The sequence below is a fragment of the Apus apus genome, chromosome 11, assembly GCF_020740795.1.
Source record: "Apus apus isolate bApuApu2 chromosome 11, bApuApu2.pri.cur, whole genome shotgun sequence".
NCBI lineage: Eukaryota > Metazoa > Chordata > Aves > Apodiformes > Apodidae > Apus > Apus apus.
The window spans coordinates 18,810,356-18,826,569 of NC_067292.1; the positions used below are offsets into that span (position 1 = coordinate 18,810,356).

A 16,214-nucleotide genomic window follows, 5' to 3' on the forward strand; every position below is an offset into this window, starting at 1 on the left:
TTCTGGACGTGACCTGAAGCTTTCTCTCCTGTGTGCTAGCCCAACCCTGCTCTGAGCATCATCTCCTCCAGACCTTTCCTACACCCTCCAGCACCAGGGCAGCCAAGAGCTTCTCTGGCTGTTAATGACTCCCCTCAACACCCCTCTGAGGAGGGTGGCACTGCGAGCTCCACTTCACGGGTGGAAACAGGAATTTTGGTCAAAAACTTGCTGCAGCAAGGATACCTGCTGTTGGGGGTGTGGGGCACAGCTCCTTGTGTCCCCTGCCACCAGTGCTGGCTCAGTGGTTTGGCAAGTGTGGCTGATGGGGCCACCATGGGGCTGTGATGGCAATCCCAAGCCCAAATACAGGCTGGGTGAAGAATGGGTTGAGAACAGCCTTGAGGAAAAGGACCTGGGGGTGTTGGTCGATGAGAAGCTCAACATGAGCTGGCAGGCTGTGCTTGCAGCCAGAATCCAACTGTGTCCTGGGCTGCATCCCCAGCAGCCTGGCCAGCAGGACCTGGGAGGGGATTGTCCCCTTTTCTGCTTTGCTCTTATGGGACCCCACCTGGAGACCGGGTTCAGTTTTGGAGCCCCCAACACAGGAAGGACATGGAGTTGTTGGAGTGAGTGCAGAGGAGGCCACAGAGACGATCCAAGGGCTGGAGCAGCTCTGCTCTGGAGCCAGGCTGGGAGAGTTGGGGTGTTCAGCCTGGAGAAGAGAAGGCTCCAGGGAGACCTTAGAGCACCTTCCAGTGCCTGAAGGGGCTCCAGGAAAGCTGGGGAGGGGCTTGGGACAAGGGCAGGGAGGGAGAGGACAAGGGGGAAGGGATTAAAACTGGAAGAGGGAGATTGAGGTGGGACACGAGGAGGAAATTCTTTGGTGTGAGGGTGGTGAGAGCCTGGCCCAGGTTGCCCAGGGAAGCTGTGGCTGCCCCATCCCTGGCAGTGTTGAAGGGCAGGTTGGATGGGGCTTGGAGCAACCTGGGCTGGTGGGAGGTGTCCCTGCCCGTGCAGAGGGTGGATCCAGATGATATTAAGGTCCCTCCAGCCCAGACCGCTCTGTCCCCCCAGACCCCCCGAACGGGGCGGAGCCTCGGTGGGGATATGGGCGTGGCCAATCAGACCACGCCCCCTTCAAACGAAGGAGGCGTGCCGAGCGATGACGTCACCCGGCGCGCTCATTTGCATACGCCGTGCGTGCCGCGGGGTGGGCGGGCGGCCGCGCCGGAGGTGGCGGATCCAAGATGGCGCCGTGCGGACGTGTCCGGAGCTGCCGCCCGGGCCCCGCGCTCCTGCTGCTGCTGGCGCTGGCGGCGCGGCCGGCGAAGGGCGGCCTTCCTGCCGCGGGGCCCGCCGCTCCCGCCAGCCTGGGCTTAGCGGTGCAGGCGGCAGGGCCGGGCGCGGTCGGCCCGCGGGGTCCCCGCGGCGCTGGCGGCGGTTCGGGCAGCGGGTGGAAGCTGTCGGAGGAGGCGGTGTGCCGGGAGGACGTGGTGCGGCTCTGCTCCAAGCACAGCTGGGCCAACAACCTCGCCGTCCTGGAGTGCCTGCAGGACGTTCGCGAGGTGAGGGCCGGGCGCCGGGCCGGGCTGGGCCTACCTTCGTGGGCGAACAAAGAGCGGGGCTCCGCGCCCCTCGGCGCCGACGCTGCTGGTCGGAGCCGGCGCCTCCTTTCCCGCCCTTCCTCCTTTACCTCATGGTTTTTTTGTGAAAAGCCGGGTTTGCTTGCGAGGTCGGACTTCCCGCGCTGCGTGTGTGAGGGGCCGGGGTGAGGTGAGGGCTGGGGTCTGGGTGAGGGCTGGGTGAGGTGAGGGCTGGGGGTCTGGGGGAGGTGAGGGCTGGGGGTCTGGGGGAGGTGAGGGCTGGGGGTCTGGGGGAGGTGAGGGCTGGGGGAGGTGAGGGCTGGGTGAGGTGAGGGCTGGGTGAGGTGAGGGCTGGGTGAGGTGAGGGCTGGGGGGCTGGGTGAGGTGAGGGCTGGGTGAGGTGAGGGCTGGGGGATCTGGGTGAGGTGAGGGCTGGGGGATCTGGGTGAGGTGAGGGCTGGGGGATCTGGGTGAGGTGAGGGCTGGGGGTCTGGGTGAGGTGAGGGCTGGGGGTCTGGGTGAGGTGAGGGCTGGGGGTCTGGGTGAGGTGAGGGCTGGGGGTCTGGGTGAGGTGAGGGCTGGGGGTCTGGGTGAGGTGAGGGCTGGGGGTCTGGGTGAGGGCTGGGGGTCTGGGGGAGGTGAGGGCTGGGGGTCTGGGGGAGGTGAGGGCTGGGGGTCTGGGTGAGGTGAGGGCTGGGGGTCTGGGGGAGGTGAGGGCTGGGGGTCTGGGGGAGGTGAGGGCTGGGGGTCTGGGGGAGGTGAGGGCTGGGGGTCTGGGGGAGGTGAGGGCTGGGTGAGGTGAGGGCTGGGTGAGGTGAGGGCTGGGGGGTCTGGGTGGGGTGAGGGCTGGGGGTCTGGGGGAGGTGAGGGCTGGGGGTCTGGGTGAGGTGAGGGCTGGGGGTCTGGGTGAGGTGAGGGCTGGGGGTCTGGGTGAGGTGAGGGCTGGGTGAGGTGAGGGCTGGGGGCACGGGGAGCAGCCCCTGGTGCTGGTACCCTCTGTGTTTGCACCCTTGGGCTCTGCGGGAGGGAGAGCTCTCGGTGGTCTAGCTTTGCTTTGGATTCGGTGCCTTGAAGGGTTGTTGTGCTTTCGGAGAGATGGGAAAGAGTGCTGCCTTCTGGAGTGCTGAGGAAAGGTGCTGGTAGCAGCAGTAGCAGCGAGCTGAGGAGACTTTTGTGTTTTTCAGCCTCAGGTTCCCACCTCGGTGTAGAGCTCAGCTGCAGAGGGGCTTGTTTGTGCATGTATCAAACGAGCTGTGCAATCATTAGACCTGGCTGAGTTGATGTGAGGAGGTTGGCTGGGAGGTCTGTGTTGTTCCCAAACATCTGTCCTGAGTGGCTTCAGTCTGTCTAACTCAGGAAAAAAACCTGAGTGGCCACATCTGGGTCCTTTTCTAGCCCAATCTCTTCATTCATTCTGCGATGGTTCATGCTCAGTTTGAAGAAGGGGAGGTGTCTTTGGTGGGCTCCTTCAGTGTTGAGGTCTGTTTAGTTCTTGGCTTCTCTGTTGGGAAGTCTAGGCATGTCAGGCTGGGTCAAGTTTAATGGTGTTTTATGAAGTGGAAATGCAGTCAGGAAAAAACCTGTGCTGGTTTCTCATCCCTTATTGCAGAGACAGCAGATGGCAGTGACTTAATAGTTACTCTCATCAAGGGGTGTCTTGAACCAGTCAGTGATTACTGCCTGCCCTGACATCCACAAATAATTTAGATTTTTATCTGACTGTTATGTTTTAATTTTGGGCAGGCAGTTTAGTAGGACACTCGTGGTAGATGTTCTAAATGACTCCTGATGCAATGTCTGTCACAGTTACAAAATGCTCTGATATTGGCTTTCTGAATAACTTGTCCTTTACTGGTTTTCCCCCCTGTCTGGGACCTTCTGGCCCCCCTGTTTGGCAGGCACCCTCTCTAAGAGGATCTCAGCAGCTGTGCTTGCAGGAGGTGGCTCAGGAGCTACCAGCCTGCCAAGAAGGCATGCTCTTTTTGTTCCTTTCTTTCCAGTTGTGTGGCCCCTCCCTTTCTCCTTTCACAGTTCCAGTCCTTGTTGGTTTTCTGCCATTTTAGTGAGGTGGACCTTTTTGTGGTCTAGTTCATCAGCTTTCTGCTGGAGTAGTTTTGTCATTTTACTGAGCTAGGCAGGCTCAGAGAGGGGGATGAGCACAGGGCCGTGCAGGGAGGAGCAAAAGGTGAAGAGATGCCTCACATCACACTTTTTTTTCCCCAGCAAATACAAGCCCTGATGCTGCTTCTCCTTATCTGGTGATAACTCTGCTCTCTTTTGATGTTCTGTCTTGCTTGTGGTTTTCCTTTTTGCCTTTCAAAGCCAGCCTTGTTGTCAGTAGCCTGGTGGTCTTGTCTAGCTGTAACGGGGCCTGATATCCAGTGCAGGAGGTGAATCTTTTCCTGGGATGACATCCCAGGAATCCATATGAGATCCCAGGGTTGTTTTAGATTGAGTTTTCTCTCCAAAGGTGCCTGTCTGCAGCCTGGTCCTTCTTCACCTGCCCTAATGCAGATGTGATGAGCTGTATCCCGATGTAAAAAGAACTTCCCAGGGTCCTGCTCTGAGGAATGAATTAAAATAACTTGTGTGTATCCCTACAGTTTTAACTCTTGATATTTAGACTCTGAGTAGAAGTCATGAATCATAAACGTGGCACTTTGGGTCGTAGGGTCAGATGTTGTCTCAGAGGTTTCCTTTGCGTTGGAGGTGACAGCAGAGGAAATAAGTGGCATGTTAGCTGTCACTGTTGTTGATACAGCTTTAAATTTGGGCCCTGGAGCATCTGCCAGCTTGCTTGGGCAATAACAGAAAAGTGATAGTTACATTGTGAAATGGGTGGGGGACTCCTCTGCTTCATACAAACCTATTTTTAAAAAGTTGTGCTCCAGGGAATGAGTTTGGGGAGTTGCTGTGTGTGTGATAGTGTCAGTGAGGACAATATTTGGACACTGCAAGTAGCAGGTAAGATTTTTAGATGCAGTTAAGCTGCAGAATCAGCTGCTTTTTTTTTTTTTTTCTAGTTTTTCCATAGGTGAAACTACTAAAGTGGAAAAACTTTCAGTTTGAAACCAAGAGCCTTACTAAGAGCTGCTAAGCTTATCAGCTGATTTTTCTTCTTAATGTGATAGGAAAAGCTGGGACGTTTTAAAATTTGAATAATCAGGGGAAACACCTACTTGAAACCTTCCCTTTGGGTCTGTAAAGTACAGAGGAAAGGAAAGATATGCTTGTTTGCCAGGCAGTGTAAATGCAGTCATGTTATTTCAGTATCTGCTCTTTTGTTACCATGGATGTCTTTCAAGTAGTTCTGAATGTAAAAAAACCAGTGTTGAGTCTGTGGTTGACTGGTACAGCAACCTGTCTTGTGAGGTGAATGGTGAGTGAAGCTGTTTAACACAGACACTCAGTAAAGAATAATTGGAAAGACAAGAAAACAGTAACAAAACCCCAACCCAAAAACCAACCAAGTCCCAAAAGAATAAATTTTCAAGTGTTGTTTTTGAGATGTTGCTTGTAGGGTGTACATTTAAACTGTTATCAACCCAGGTATTTCAGGTGCTGTGTATTTTTAGGATTCTTTTAGACCCCTAGAGTGATTTCAAATACTTTACCACCCAATTTCCACCAAGTCAATGAAGTGCTGAACTGCCATAGTGCAGAGTCTGCTTCTGCAGGTGCATTTCTGGTTGTTCACCTGTTTGAGAGAGAAAAGCCAAGGGGCAGCCGTGCTTTTCTGCTTGCCTTTCACTCTAAAAAACTGGGAATAATGCTCCTCAGTTGGAGGAGGTCAGATTAAACATCTCTGACTATAACCAGAAGCCAGAATCAAAAGCACGTTTGGGTGTGTTTTCCAGCTGAATTGCTTTCCTTCTAGTTAAATTTATTTGTGCACTGGATACTTTACTGTTTTGAGTCTCTTAAGTGTTATCAATGTTTTAATTGTTATCCCAGTAACTTTGTGTCAAGATATGGAAAGGACAGGGATGGGATTTACTTCTGGTTTTCAAAAACGTGTTTTAAAGTGTGTTGGTTTGGTTTTTGATTGGAAGCCACTCTGGTTGCTAGCCTGTTTCTAGAGAGACTTCAGAGCCTGCATTGCACTCCACATAGACTTCAGCCTTTAAGCACTTTTTAATGGGCTGCTTATTAAACTAATTTTCATGGTGGTTATGGTACAAATAAACCCATAAAATATTAATGTATTTGCTTGGTAATTTTTTTTCTTCACAATTAATGGTGATTTGCGTTTAAAACATGACTGAGTTGTTGAATTGGAAGCAGGAAACACAGCAGGTATGAAAATACCTTAATCAGTGTAGTTCTGTTTTTTGGCTTAGCAGTGAGCATAAAGTTAGTACGTACCTTGGGTCTGATAAATCAGGGAATTAACCTGAAGTCATAATTGCATTGTACTTGTGAAGATTATGTAATATTTGAAGTATTATATCCAGCTAAATAAGGCTAATGTATTACAGGCTAAATAATTTTTCTAAGATCAAACAGTTGTGATTAAATTTGGATTAGAGATCAAAGTTTTGGCCTCCTGCTACTTTCTTCATCCTGAGTGGTTCTGTTTCTGTGGCAGGGACAGTGTAATTGAGCCTGAATGCTCTGCTCTCTGGGAAAAAATAAGACTCTCTTAATGTTGGGGATTGGGCTGAGAACAAACCACGTTAATCTGAAAAGCTGTGTTTTATAGGAATAGAATTTTTTCTTGCTCTTTTGGATGGATAGTTGGTGGAAAAGGCCAGAAAATTGATTTGATGTGACTTTCAAACTGGGAAACGTAACTTTTGGTGGGTTGGGAACTGGCATATTCCTTCCATATAAATATTTTATTCCTCACTCTCTACCTGAGCTCCTTAAGTGGTTTGAGAAAACAGTGCAGTGAAATTACCAACCTTTTACAATTACAGATGGAAAAGAGAACCAGACAATAGCATGTGTTTGGAGTCTTCATCTCCTTCTGTAATTCTGTAGTTACAGGAAAAGTTATGTGTCCTTGTCCCTGTGCTTGTTCTCTGGTTTTTCTGCTTTCTTTAATAATTCAATAAAGGAGTTGGGAGTCTGAAGGCCTCCCTGGAACTTTCTGGTTGCAATGAGGTGGGTTAAGTGTGATCTGTCACAGTAGCTTGGTTTGTTTATTTTTTCCCCCCCTTTTATCTCTGTAATTTATTGAGTCAAAGGTTTTGTTTTGACTCAACCAGTGAGGTTACCTCCTGTTTGAGCACCTACTCTTATTTCCATCTCTCACAGCTTTCCCATACACAAGTGAAGCCTGACATTTAAGTTACCTTTATTTTTGAGATGTCTGGGCTGTGGCAGCAAATGTTTATCTGTCCAGAGCTGGAAGTAGCTGAAATCTGAGGATTAAACATAGCAGGGGAGTGGGCTAATTTTTAGTAAATGTCAACAATGAAGACTTACTGAGTTGACCATCTCCTTCAGTGCTCAGAGTTTTTGTCCCACAAAACCTCTAGGCATCCTCCTGAGCTTCCAAGGTGAGCTCTTGTGAACAGGAGCTGCCTGTTTCTCAGGGTGGAAAGTGTGTATGTAGCTGTGGGGTGGAGGCTGTTCTGGTTCTCTAATCATGATTATTGCGAAGGAGTAGGCAGTTAGTATTCTGGTGATGTTCTTGCAGTGCCTACAGCATTATCATCTGGTTCAGATAACAACACACACAGGGTCTTTTTTTAAAGGCAATGATCAGAAGCCTGGACAATGTACCTTAAGCCTTGCCAAGGGCTTTGCTTCCACCCTCCCTTTTTTCTAAAGGATATTGACCTGGTGATGATTCAAAAGCCACCTGGATAGGCCCAGGGAGTTTAGGAACTCTTACATCTTTGGGGGAAGGGGGAAAGAATTTTTACCTGCAGCTGAAGTCGAGCTAGCTTGATGTAAACTGCAGTTTTAAGAGATTGAGTTAATTATTGGACTGTAACTGGATGCTAGACTCTGGATGAGTTGAAGCTTGTGCTTCTTTATCAGGAATTTTCAGATACTGTTCTGTCTCATTTAACTAAGAATGTACAGTGGTTTGTGGCAGATGCAAATTAATTTGAGTGGTCAATACTGGTCTAAAAGCCAATACTGCTTGTAAAATCCATACAAATAAAACAAAAAAGGGAGATGGATCCACCAAAGTCACTGGAAGGAAACAGTTGGAACTAGGAGGAAGGGATTGAGAATGTTAAGATTTAAAAACAAAACAACCAACATGTGAGCAACAGCAAAAGCAGATGATGGAGACAAGGCTGGAGCACTCTCAGGAGCTTCTAAAGCTTGGCTTCTTAGCTGACGTTAGCCATATATTTGTTCTGAAGTTCTTGTTTTCCTTGTGTTCAGCTAGCATAAGCCAAATTTCCTCCTGGCTTTTGTAGTGAAGTCTTAATATAAAATTCTAAACACACTTCAAAACTCTGATTTGTGTTTGGGTTACTTACTTTGGCATCAGCTTTTAGCTTCATCTCAGGGTGTGGCAGTGTTTCCAAGTGCCCTTTTCATCTCACTGTGGGCTGACTGGGGGGTGAGATGGTCTCTCTCTTGCTAGGTCCTGGCCTCACTGACTTGTGAAGGGAGCATTAAGCACAGATTCTTTAGTGATCTTAACAGTCACTGCACTTCTGATCTGGGAGTGTTATTTTGGTGGGTTTTGGAGGGAGGTGTGGGTTGTTTTTTTTGAGTTTTATGCTGTTCTTGGCATGTTGATACTTGTGGTAGCTGGTTATGTATCGGTTTGGCCTGGGATGTTTGGTTTAATAAAAGGGATTATCTGACAAGCCTGTTTCCTCTGGTGAGCTGGCACGGCTGGTCTGCTGCAGCTCGGTACTGAGGAGAAAAGGAATGGGAACACAGGGCAGAAGGAAGGTTTGATGCAGGCTGTTCAGTCTCAGGAGGGACAAAGAAAGTGTGTGATGCAGAGGTTCAGTTATGGGGAGGTGATTTTCTGAGCTGAACATTTGGAAAAGCAGAGACTGGGTCAGTTGTGACAGGGGAGGCAGGTACAGCCAGGCTGTGTTTTCCCTGCTCGTTTCCTCTCCTCCTTCATACTTGAGGAAAGGAGAGAACCTCTCTAGCTCTAGTGCTGTTTGGGTTATCATGTTGAGAACAGAATGACTTGAGGCAAAGTTATTGTAGGCAAATTATGTGCTGCCTTTATTTTCTAGTGTTTTTTACATCTTTTTGTAATGCCCAGATACTCTTTATAGTGCAGCTTTCCTGGATGTGAGCACCACTTTCTCCATGGACTCTGCTTGTTTTGATCTTTGGAAAATGTACTCTTCCTATTGAAAAAGCTTTGCAGTTATTCTTCCTAATAATAAACCCCAAAGAACTGGATGAATAAAAGGTCTAGGTAATTGCCTTTTTATTTGAAATCTTGCCTCCAAAAAAAAATTTTTTTTTTTTTGATCTCCTGACTAATTTAATTTTAAGATCTGTGAAGTTGGTTGCTATGGTACTTTAAAACATTTCACTTTCTGTTAGCTGATTATTTCTTGTCATCATGGGATACTTTGATTTTCTGGATGTTCAGCTGCTCAGTCTCCATAACAGTGTGTTAGGTGAGAAGCAGAGAGCCTCCCTTCCCCAGGTACCAGCTTGTAGCATCATTGCAACCTCTCTTCATCAAGACTAGATGAAAACCTGTGGTGTTCCACTCCTGATCAGAGGTGGTGTTCACAAAAGCTGTGTCCTGTCTGAATGTCTGCAGTTCTGAGCTGAGGAATTTCCTTTAGTAGTTATGAGTCTGTTTTCTCAGTGCTTTTTTTGAGGGTGTAGTGCCTGAAGTGATTTCATTTTTTTCCCTTTGGATAAGTGTATCTTGCAGCTCTTTCAGCTTTGAGAGCTTAGATTTCGTGGGTCTGCGTTACTTGGTTGTGACATCTAAAATTTTGCCCTAACTCAAACTGTACCTTTGGTGTCTTTATTATTGTCAGACTTGTGGCTTAAGAGTGATGGTTCACATCTAATCTCTTTTTCCAAGCAACAACAGAGGGACATGAACATGAATCATGCAGGACAGGAACATTTATTTGCTGCATTTGTTATTATTTACATCTTTGTCTGAAATCATGCATAAGGACTGCTGAGGTGACAGAAAGATAGTATTTAATGGCTCAGTATTCATGTCTTCCCTGCATCCCTCAAGTATGTTACCATTTTGCAGTTGGTGGTAGAACTGTGTGTTCTTCTGGGAAAAACCTGCAGTTTACTTATTTGATTCTCAGGAGTTTTGAGCCTCTTCTAGAGAAGGCAGCTGGTTCTGTTGATATAATTAAGTACTTACATGTACCAGGGTGGGTTAACACCAAATAGCTATGCCAGCACTGCTGTGCAAAATCATTCAGGCAAATGTGCTGTCTTTTGTTTAAAAAAATAATGCCTGGCTTAATCTGGTGGCAAGTTTGCTGTCTAGATCTCTTGGATCTTAATAGGAGGCTCATCAGCCTTCATCCTGCTCAGTGGTTTGCTAATTGAGACTTTCTTTTCTGGAGTGTCCTGTTAGTGCAGTGTAAAATACTTTCCACCAAGTGAAGTGCAAAACAAGCTCAGCAGAGCATGCATTCTAAGTGTTGAAGTAATTGCCCTACAAAAAGTTTTGATAGAGTTAAAAAAAAAAAAACAACCAAAAGAACCTGCCTGGCTTGTAGACTTTCTGTTACAGTCCAGACTTGATTTCAGCTGAGTCAACTTCTGTTACGCTGTTCTCAGCTGAGTTGAAATAAGATCTGGAAGAAGCTTACAGTGAGCTCTTTGATTATCAAATTGATTTTTTGCTTCAGTCAGTGTCTCTGTGGCCTATCTACACGTGTCATAAAGTCAGAAACACTAACCACCTTCAAGTAAAATCACTGCAGCACCACAGTTATCGTAACTTACAGCCTGAACTGTTCCTGAGACTGCAATTTTTTAACAATGTTCATGGTGATTTAAAGAAATCTGTATTAATGTGATCTTTATTGTTGAATTCCAGCAGGTTACTCAAAATCTGGCCTTCTTTGGTACAAGGTCCTGAGTAAATACAGGTGGAGAGAACTGTTGATTGTGAGTGTCATGGGTCAAGCATTTTATATTGCTATTCATGTATGACATTATGTTGATCCTGCTGCTTTTTTTGATTGGTGCTTTATAACTGATGTTACAAGCACTGCCCTTTTGGTGCTGCAATATTAGAGACACATCAATCTTTAACTGAGCCTGTAGAGTTGACTCTGATGCAGACTTTCTTGCTGCCAGGCTTCAGACCAAGGGTTCAGTCTGCTTTTCAGTCCCACATGTACATTGCAGGTGGCATCATTAAAGACATGTGGGAAAGTCTCTGAGTTGGGTGTTACAGTTGGCAAATGGATCTACATTCTTAATGAGTAGTGTAGAACAACGTACAGTTGTGGAACTGGAGAATCTCAGTGTGGTCTGAATGTGAGATTTTTTATGGCAGCCTTTTTATGATCCACTTTTTCTGCTTAAAACAGTGAGGTGAATTTTCTGCAGCTGTCTGCTGCTCAGGCAGGGATTCAGCAGGATACCACGTCAGTGCTTACTGGAGGGAAGCACAGGTTAGAGAAGACTGAAGAGCAGTTGCTGCTGGGAAACACAGAGCTGTTTTGAGTCACTATCTGCAGCAGAAGTCAGAGATCTTGTGACTGTAGTAACATCATTTCCTCTTTTAACTGAAGGCTTTCAAGCAGCCATCTTCATTTGTTTCTGAGTCCAGAGGCCATGGAGATGATGGGAGGGCTGGAGCAGCTCTGCTCTGGAGCCAGGCTGGGAGAGTTGGGGTGTTCAGCCTGGAGAAGAGAAGGCTCCAGGGAGACCTTAGAGCAGCTTCCAGTGCCTGAAGGGGCTCCAGGAAAGCTGGGGAGGGGCTTGGGACAAGGGCAGGGAGGGAGAGGACAAGGGGGAAGGGATGAAAACTGGAGGAGGGGAGATTGAGGTGAGACATGAGGAGGAAATTCTTTGTTGTGAGGGTGGTGAGACCCTGGCCCAGGTTGCCCAGGGAAGCTGTGGCTGCCCCATCCCTGGCAGTGTTGAAGGGCAGGTTGGATGGGGCTTGGAGCAACCTGGGCTGGTGGGAGGTGTCCCTGCCCATGCAGGGGGGGTTGGAACTAGGTGATCTTGAAGGTCTCTTCCAACCCAAACCAGTCTGGGATTCTATCCTGTGATTAATCATATGAAACAACATTTTTTTTAAGGCTGAAAAAGAAGCAGCCGAAACACTACGTTATGCTGTAAGGCTTCTCTGTGTTTTTATTATTGTGAGTACTGGAATGGGACTACTTTGGTGACTGCTCGTCCTGTCTCTAGGGATCCCAGTGATAACAGGTAACAGTTTGATCTGGGAAGGTGTGGTGCTAGGGAACATACTTTTCCATGGACTGAATCACAGCTGTTGAGGTGTGTGCTCATTCTAATGTTACTGTTAATAGCCTTAATTAGAAGTACTATATGCAAAACAGGAGTTGTAGGGGGGATGTGATCCTGCACTTTCTCTGCAGAACACACACAAAGCTGTGCTGTGATTCATATTTTTACTTTATGACCATTTTCCCTTCCTTTTAGCAGCCATCTGCCATGTGGTGAACCATCAGTGCTCTTGCTCTCACCCCTGAGTGTAGACACAGCAACAGTGTATAGGATAGACATCCCTGGAATAATGCAGAATTTACTCTGGCTCAGGTGCTCAGCAGAGTGGCTTGAACTTGTCCACATCAAACCCCTTTCACGTGCTCTGGGGCTATGTTGGCTTCCTCAGAGCAGCTCACAAGCAAGGCCTACACAGGGGAAAAGCACACAGCAAGCCACAAACAAGAGGGTTTTTTGTTTCCCTCCCCTCCTCCAGGGATCTGTGAACTCTTCCAGCCTCCTGTTGTATAAAACCATAGTCTAAACTTGTTCTGCTAGGGAGAGTGCTGATGGAATTTAAATTCTTCTCTTTGTAGGTCAGCTCTTCCCAAAGTAGTTTCCCCAAATACTTTCCTCCCTTGAGCCATTCCAGTGAAATCCATTACAACTTAGTGATGCCCTCAAATATTATTTAGTAAATGTTGTCTTCTAATATCTGTTTCACTCACTGGGGTTCCCATGATCTTAGAATAATTGCAAAAGGCATTTTCTGAAAACTTTCTAAGAATCCTAGAGAGCTCAGGTAGACTGTGGGTGTTGGGATGCAGCTGGAAGCTGTATTGAACCTGGATTTCTTTTGTTGTGTAACTAAAAGAGGGTGAGAATGGGTTCTCAGTCACTTTACCTGCTGCTTGTTGGCCCACCACAGCTGTATGATCCAAGGTGTTGTCTGAAGTGGCTTGGGGCAAGTGCAGATAGACAGAAAACCTTGTTGTACATCATGAATAACTAAATAACATGGCAGTGTATTCTTGCTACCTTTATGTGATCTTTGGTTGCTTGGGAGGAGTTTGATGCCCCACTTCATCACCTAGAGGGATCACTAATTTGGAATTGGGATTTGGAGATCAAAGATTTTGCTTAAAAAATAAAAAAAAAGCCCCTCTGTGAACCTAATAGTGAGACATTCAAGCAGAACTGTAAGAAAAGGTGTTACAAGCAAAGCAGCAGAGTAGCTTATATCCTGTTAGAGCTTAGAATGTTTGATAGACTCTGTATATCTTAAAAACTTCATTGCCTCAAGTAAGGTAGAGTATTACTTCACACACCTTGAATGTTCTAATCTTAAATTGGGCCAGAAGAATCTTTCCCAGCTGAACTTCTGCTCTCAGGAACCATTTAAAATAAACTTGTGGCAGCTGGCTGGTATTAGTTTACTACCTTGGGAACCATGTTGTTGAAAGTTCTCAACAACCCTCTGGCAGTTTGGCCAGGTTTTCTGTGAGTTGTTTGTATGTTGCACGCTTTTGTAGCAGTAAAAGCCATAAAATAAAGTTGACTAAGAGGTCATCCTTGAATGGCATCTAAAATAATGCCTCAGAGCTGTCAAAGTACTGCACATGAGTAAAATGTGGGCTGGGTGAGTACAGTTCTGTTTGCCTCTGCATTTACAGAGCTTGTTGTTTTGTTTTGCTCTCACTGAGTTAATTAATTTGAGTCTTGTCCCTTGATAGCACCGTTTTGAGTATGTTTTACTATGGAACCAGATGTGAATCCAGGACTTCAGTAGGATCTTGACATTTTGATGGTTTTGGTGAGAGGCAATAACAGTAGAAAGATTCCACCTTTCCCTGGAAGAGCTGTGTGATCATGTGGATCTTCCAGACTAACAGTGATTTGAGGAGGACAGAAATTCTTTCTACTCTGGTGTTCCAGGTATCTGTTAGTGGCCACCTTAGTAAAGGACATCTCTCCTCTTGAGGACTGCTGCAGCCCTGGTGAAAATGGGAGAAGAGTTTCTTCCACATCATTTGCTATTTCTGTAGAGTTACCTTCAAGGATACACATTCTTGTCTGTTTTCTGTCTTCCTGGGTTGCTCACCTTTTGTTCTTACCCAAGTCTGGCTGTCCAAGCTGAAAAAAGGTAATGTAAATCTGACAGGTATCCCATAAATCTGACAGGTTGATGACATCTTGGGCTGGACCTGTGTCATGGTCTTGCATCACTTTGGCAGCTGCTGGTTGAAATAACTCTGGTTTCCTCAGCTACAGGACTTGGCAGCAGTGGGGTAGTATCCAGGCTGAAAGTGTGGGCAGCGCAGGGAGGCTGTCCTGGTGCTGTGAACAGATGGGAGGGGTTTTTGTGCTTTTCATTATGTGTTCCATAACAATTGAGCTTTGCCTGTGTAATCTTGGCAATGAGTAGCATCTCTTAACAGTGAGCAAAATGCCTTTTTAAACATTTTTTTCATTTAGTCACTGAATGAGACCCAGCTATGTTTGTTCTTCCTTCAAAAAAACCCAAACCAACACATTTAATAGCGACTGGCAAGATTTGCTATATGAAAGAATAATGGTGTAGAGCTGAGTTGCTCCATGTTTCACATCCTTTCTTACTGTCTGTTGGTAGCTCTAGTCCATGGAAAGTGCTTTGTGAAAAATATGGAAGAGTTTCTTTCGCCTGTAGCATCTCGGAGCCTTAAAAATTTGTGTGGGATTGAAATGTTGTTTCATCTTCCTTCTGGAGCAGATCTGCAATTTGTTTTAGTCCAAAAGGAATTCTAGAACTAGAGGAAGACCAATGTTTTTCTGTACCAAAATGCCTGAGGGTGTCATCAAAGAGAAGCATGGTCTGGAGTAGGATATTGCTGCCCTGAGGAGCTTACTTGTCCTTAGGTTTGATATTCATGTGCCTGGTAAATACTCAGGATTTGGTTGCCCAAGGCATTCATCCTTCACAAAAGCTGCATGTTTCCAACAAACTGTGGATCTGCATGAGAGTGTAAGAGCCTGAGGTATGTGTGTGAGGAATACCACTCAATGTTGGGAATATTGCAGTGCTCCATCTCATCCTTGGCTGGAAGACTCTGGGCACAGGTGGGTAGTTTTGTCAACGAAACTCACTGCTGGCTGTTGAGAAGAAAATGCTCATTGAAAAAAACAACAGATGGAAATTACCAAAATGACTCTTTTTTCCTGCAGAGATTCAGATGGAGTGGAGACCAGAGGCCTGATGGTCCCACTTGCATTTGAGTAACATGAAATAACATAGTATGAAACAGTTGAGGGTGAAGGGAGGGGTGGGACTGCACTTCCAGCCCTTCAGGCTTGCTTTGTGTTCAGAGCTTGGTTGCTTGGGGTAGGGTGTGTGAGGTTTAAATGTAAAATCAAGCTTAACAGTTTTAAATCTTAGCCTGTGTCTAGCTTGTCCAAGCTTAAGTGAACTGAGTGCAGAACTAAAACGATGTGCATCTCTGGATGTGTTGTAGTTGAGTGCTTGCTACCTATGTGATCAGAGCCTAATTTTTATAAGGTGTTTGAAATTTTACAAAATGTCCTAGTGAACCTAAGCTGAGATTATTTTTTTTTTTGTCTGAGCTGTTCAATAAATTGTGAGTAATCCTTCTTAAAGAACAAACAGCTCCCCAGTTGACTTCATTTAGACTGACCATTTACTTAGTGTTGAGGTATCCATGTCCTGAATGGTGATTTTGGGGAGTGTTTGAAGCAGTTTATGCTGTGACTTTGGGGCAGTGCTCTAGCAGTTGGGGGCAGTGGCTCTGTCTGTAGAATGACTGAGTATCAAGATCTGCAGCAGGTGGGCAATATGTGCCAGGGATGTGTCAACAGTTACAGCTCAATGGCTGTGTGAGCACTTTGGGATTTCCCTGTTCCTGTAAGGAGAAACAACTTTGACTTGGATTTATTAATGAAGAGTTTTCTCTCATCTCTTTATGGAACAAGCTGGCCTGTCTAGTCACTCATTCAGAAATGTTCCAGCAGAACAGATTCTGGATGGGGTGGTCAGCTCTTCTCCTGGGTGTGATATCTCTGGATAAAAAGTGCATGTTCAGTACAGCTTCCAAGTACTTGATGCAGCTTTTGCACTCTGAAGATCTTAGCTGTGCTTGGTTTGCCTCATTTGTTTCCAAGCTGCTTGGCTGCAGAGCTTTTCTCTGGTTCAATGCTTGTTTTTGAAGAAGGGGTGGTCTGAGGGATGTATTTGGCTGGTTTGGGGGAGTTGTGGATGACGGGTTTCAACTGGTAGGGAATTTAGTTTGTCTTCTTTAATGCTGCACATCG

General features: G+C 46.4%; 1 protein-coding gene across 1 annotated transcript in view; it reads left to right on the top strand.

The window, feature by feature from the left end:
• The first annotated feature begins 1,190 nt into the window (after positions 1 to 1,190).
• Positions 1,191 to 16,214, top strand: part of GLG1 (golgi glycoprotein 1) — an 84,496-nt gene continuing 69,472 nt past the window's right edge. The window contains exon 1 of the mRNA XM_051629197.1: positions 1,191 to 1,547. Coding sequence (XP_051485157.1) covers positions 1,230 to 1,547 — 318 coding nt within the window. The 5' untranslated portion in view covers positions 1,191 to 1,229. The remainder of the gene's footprint in view (positions 1,548 to 16,214) is intronic.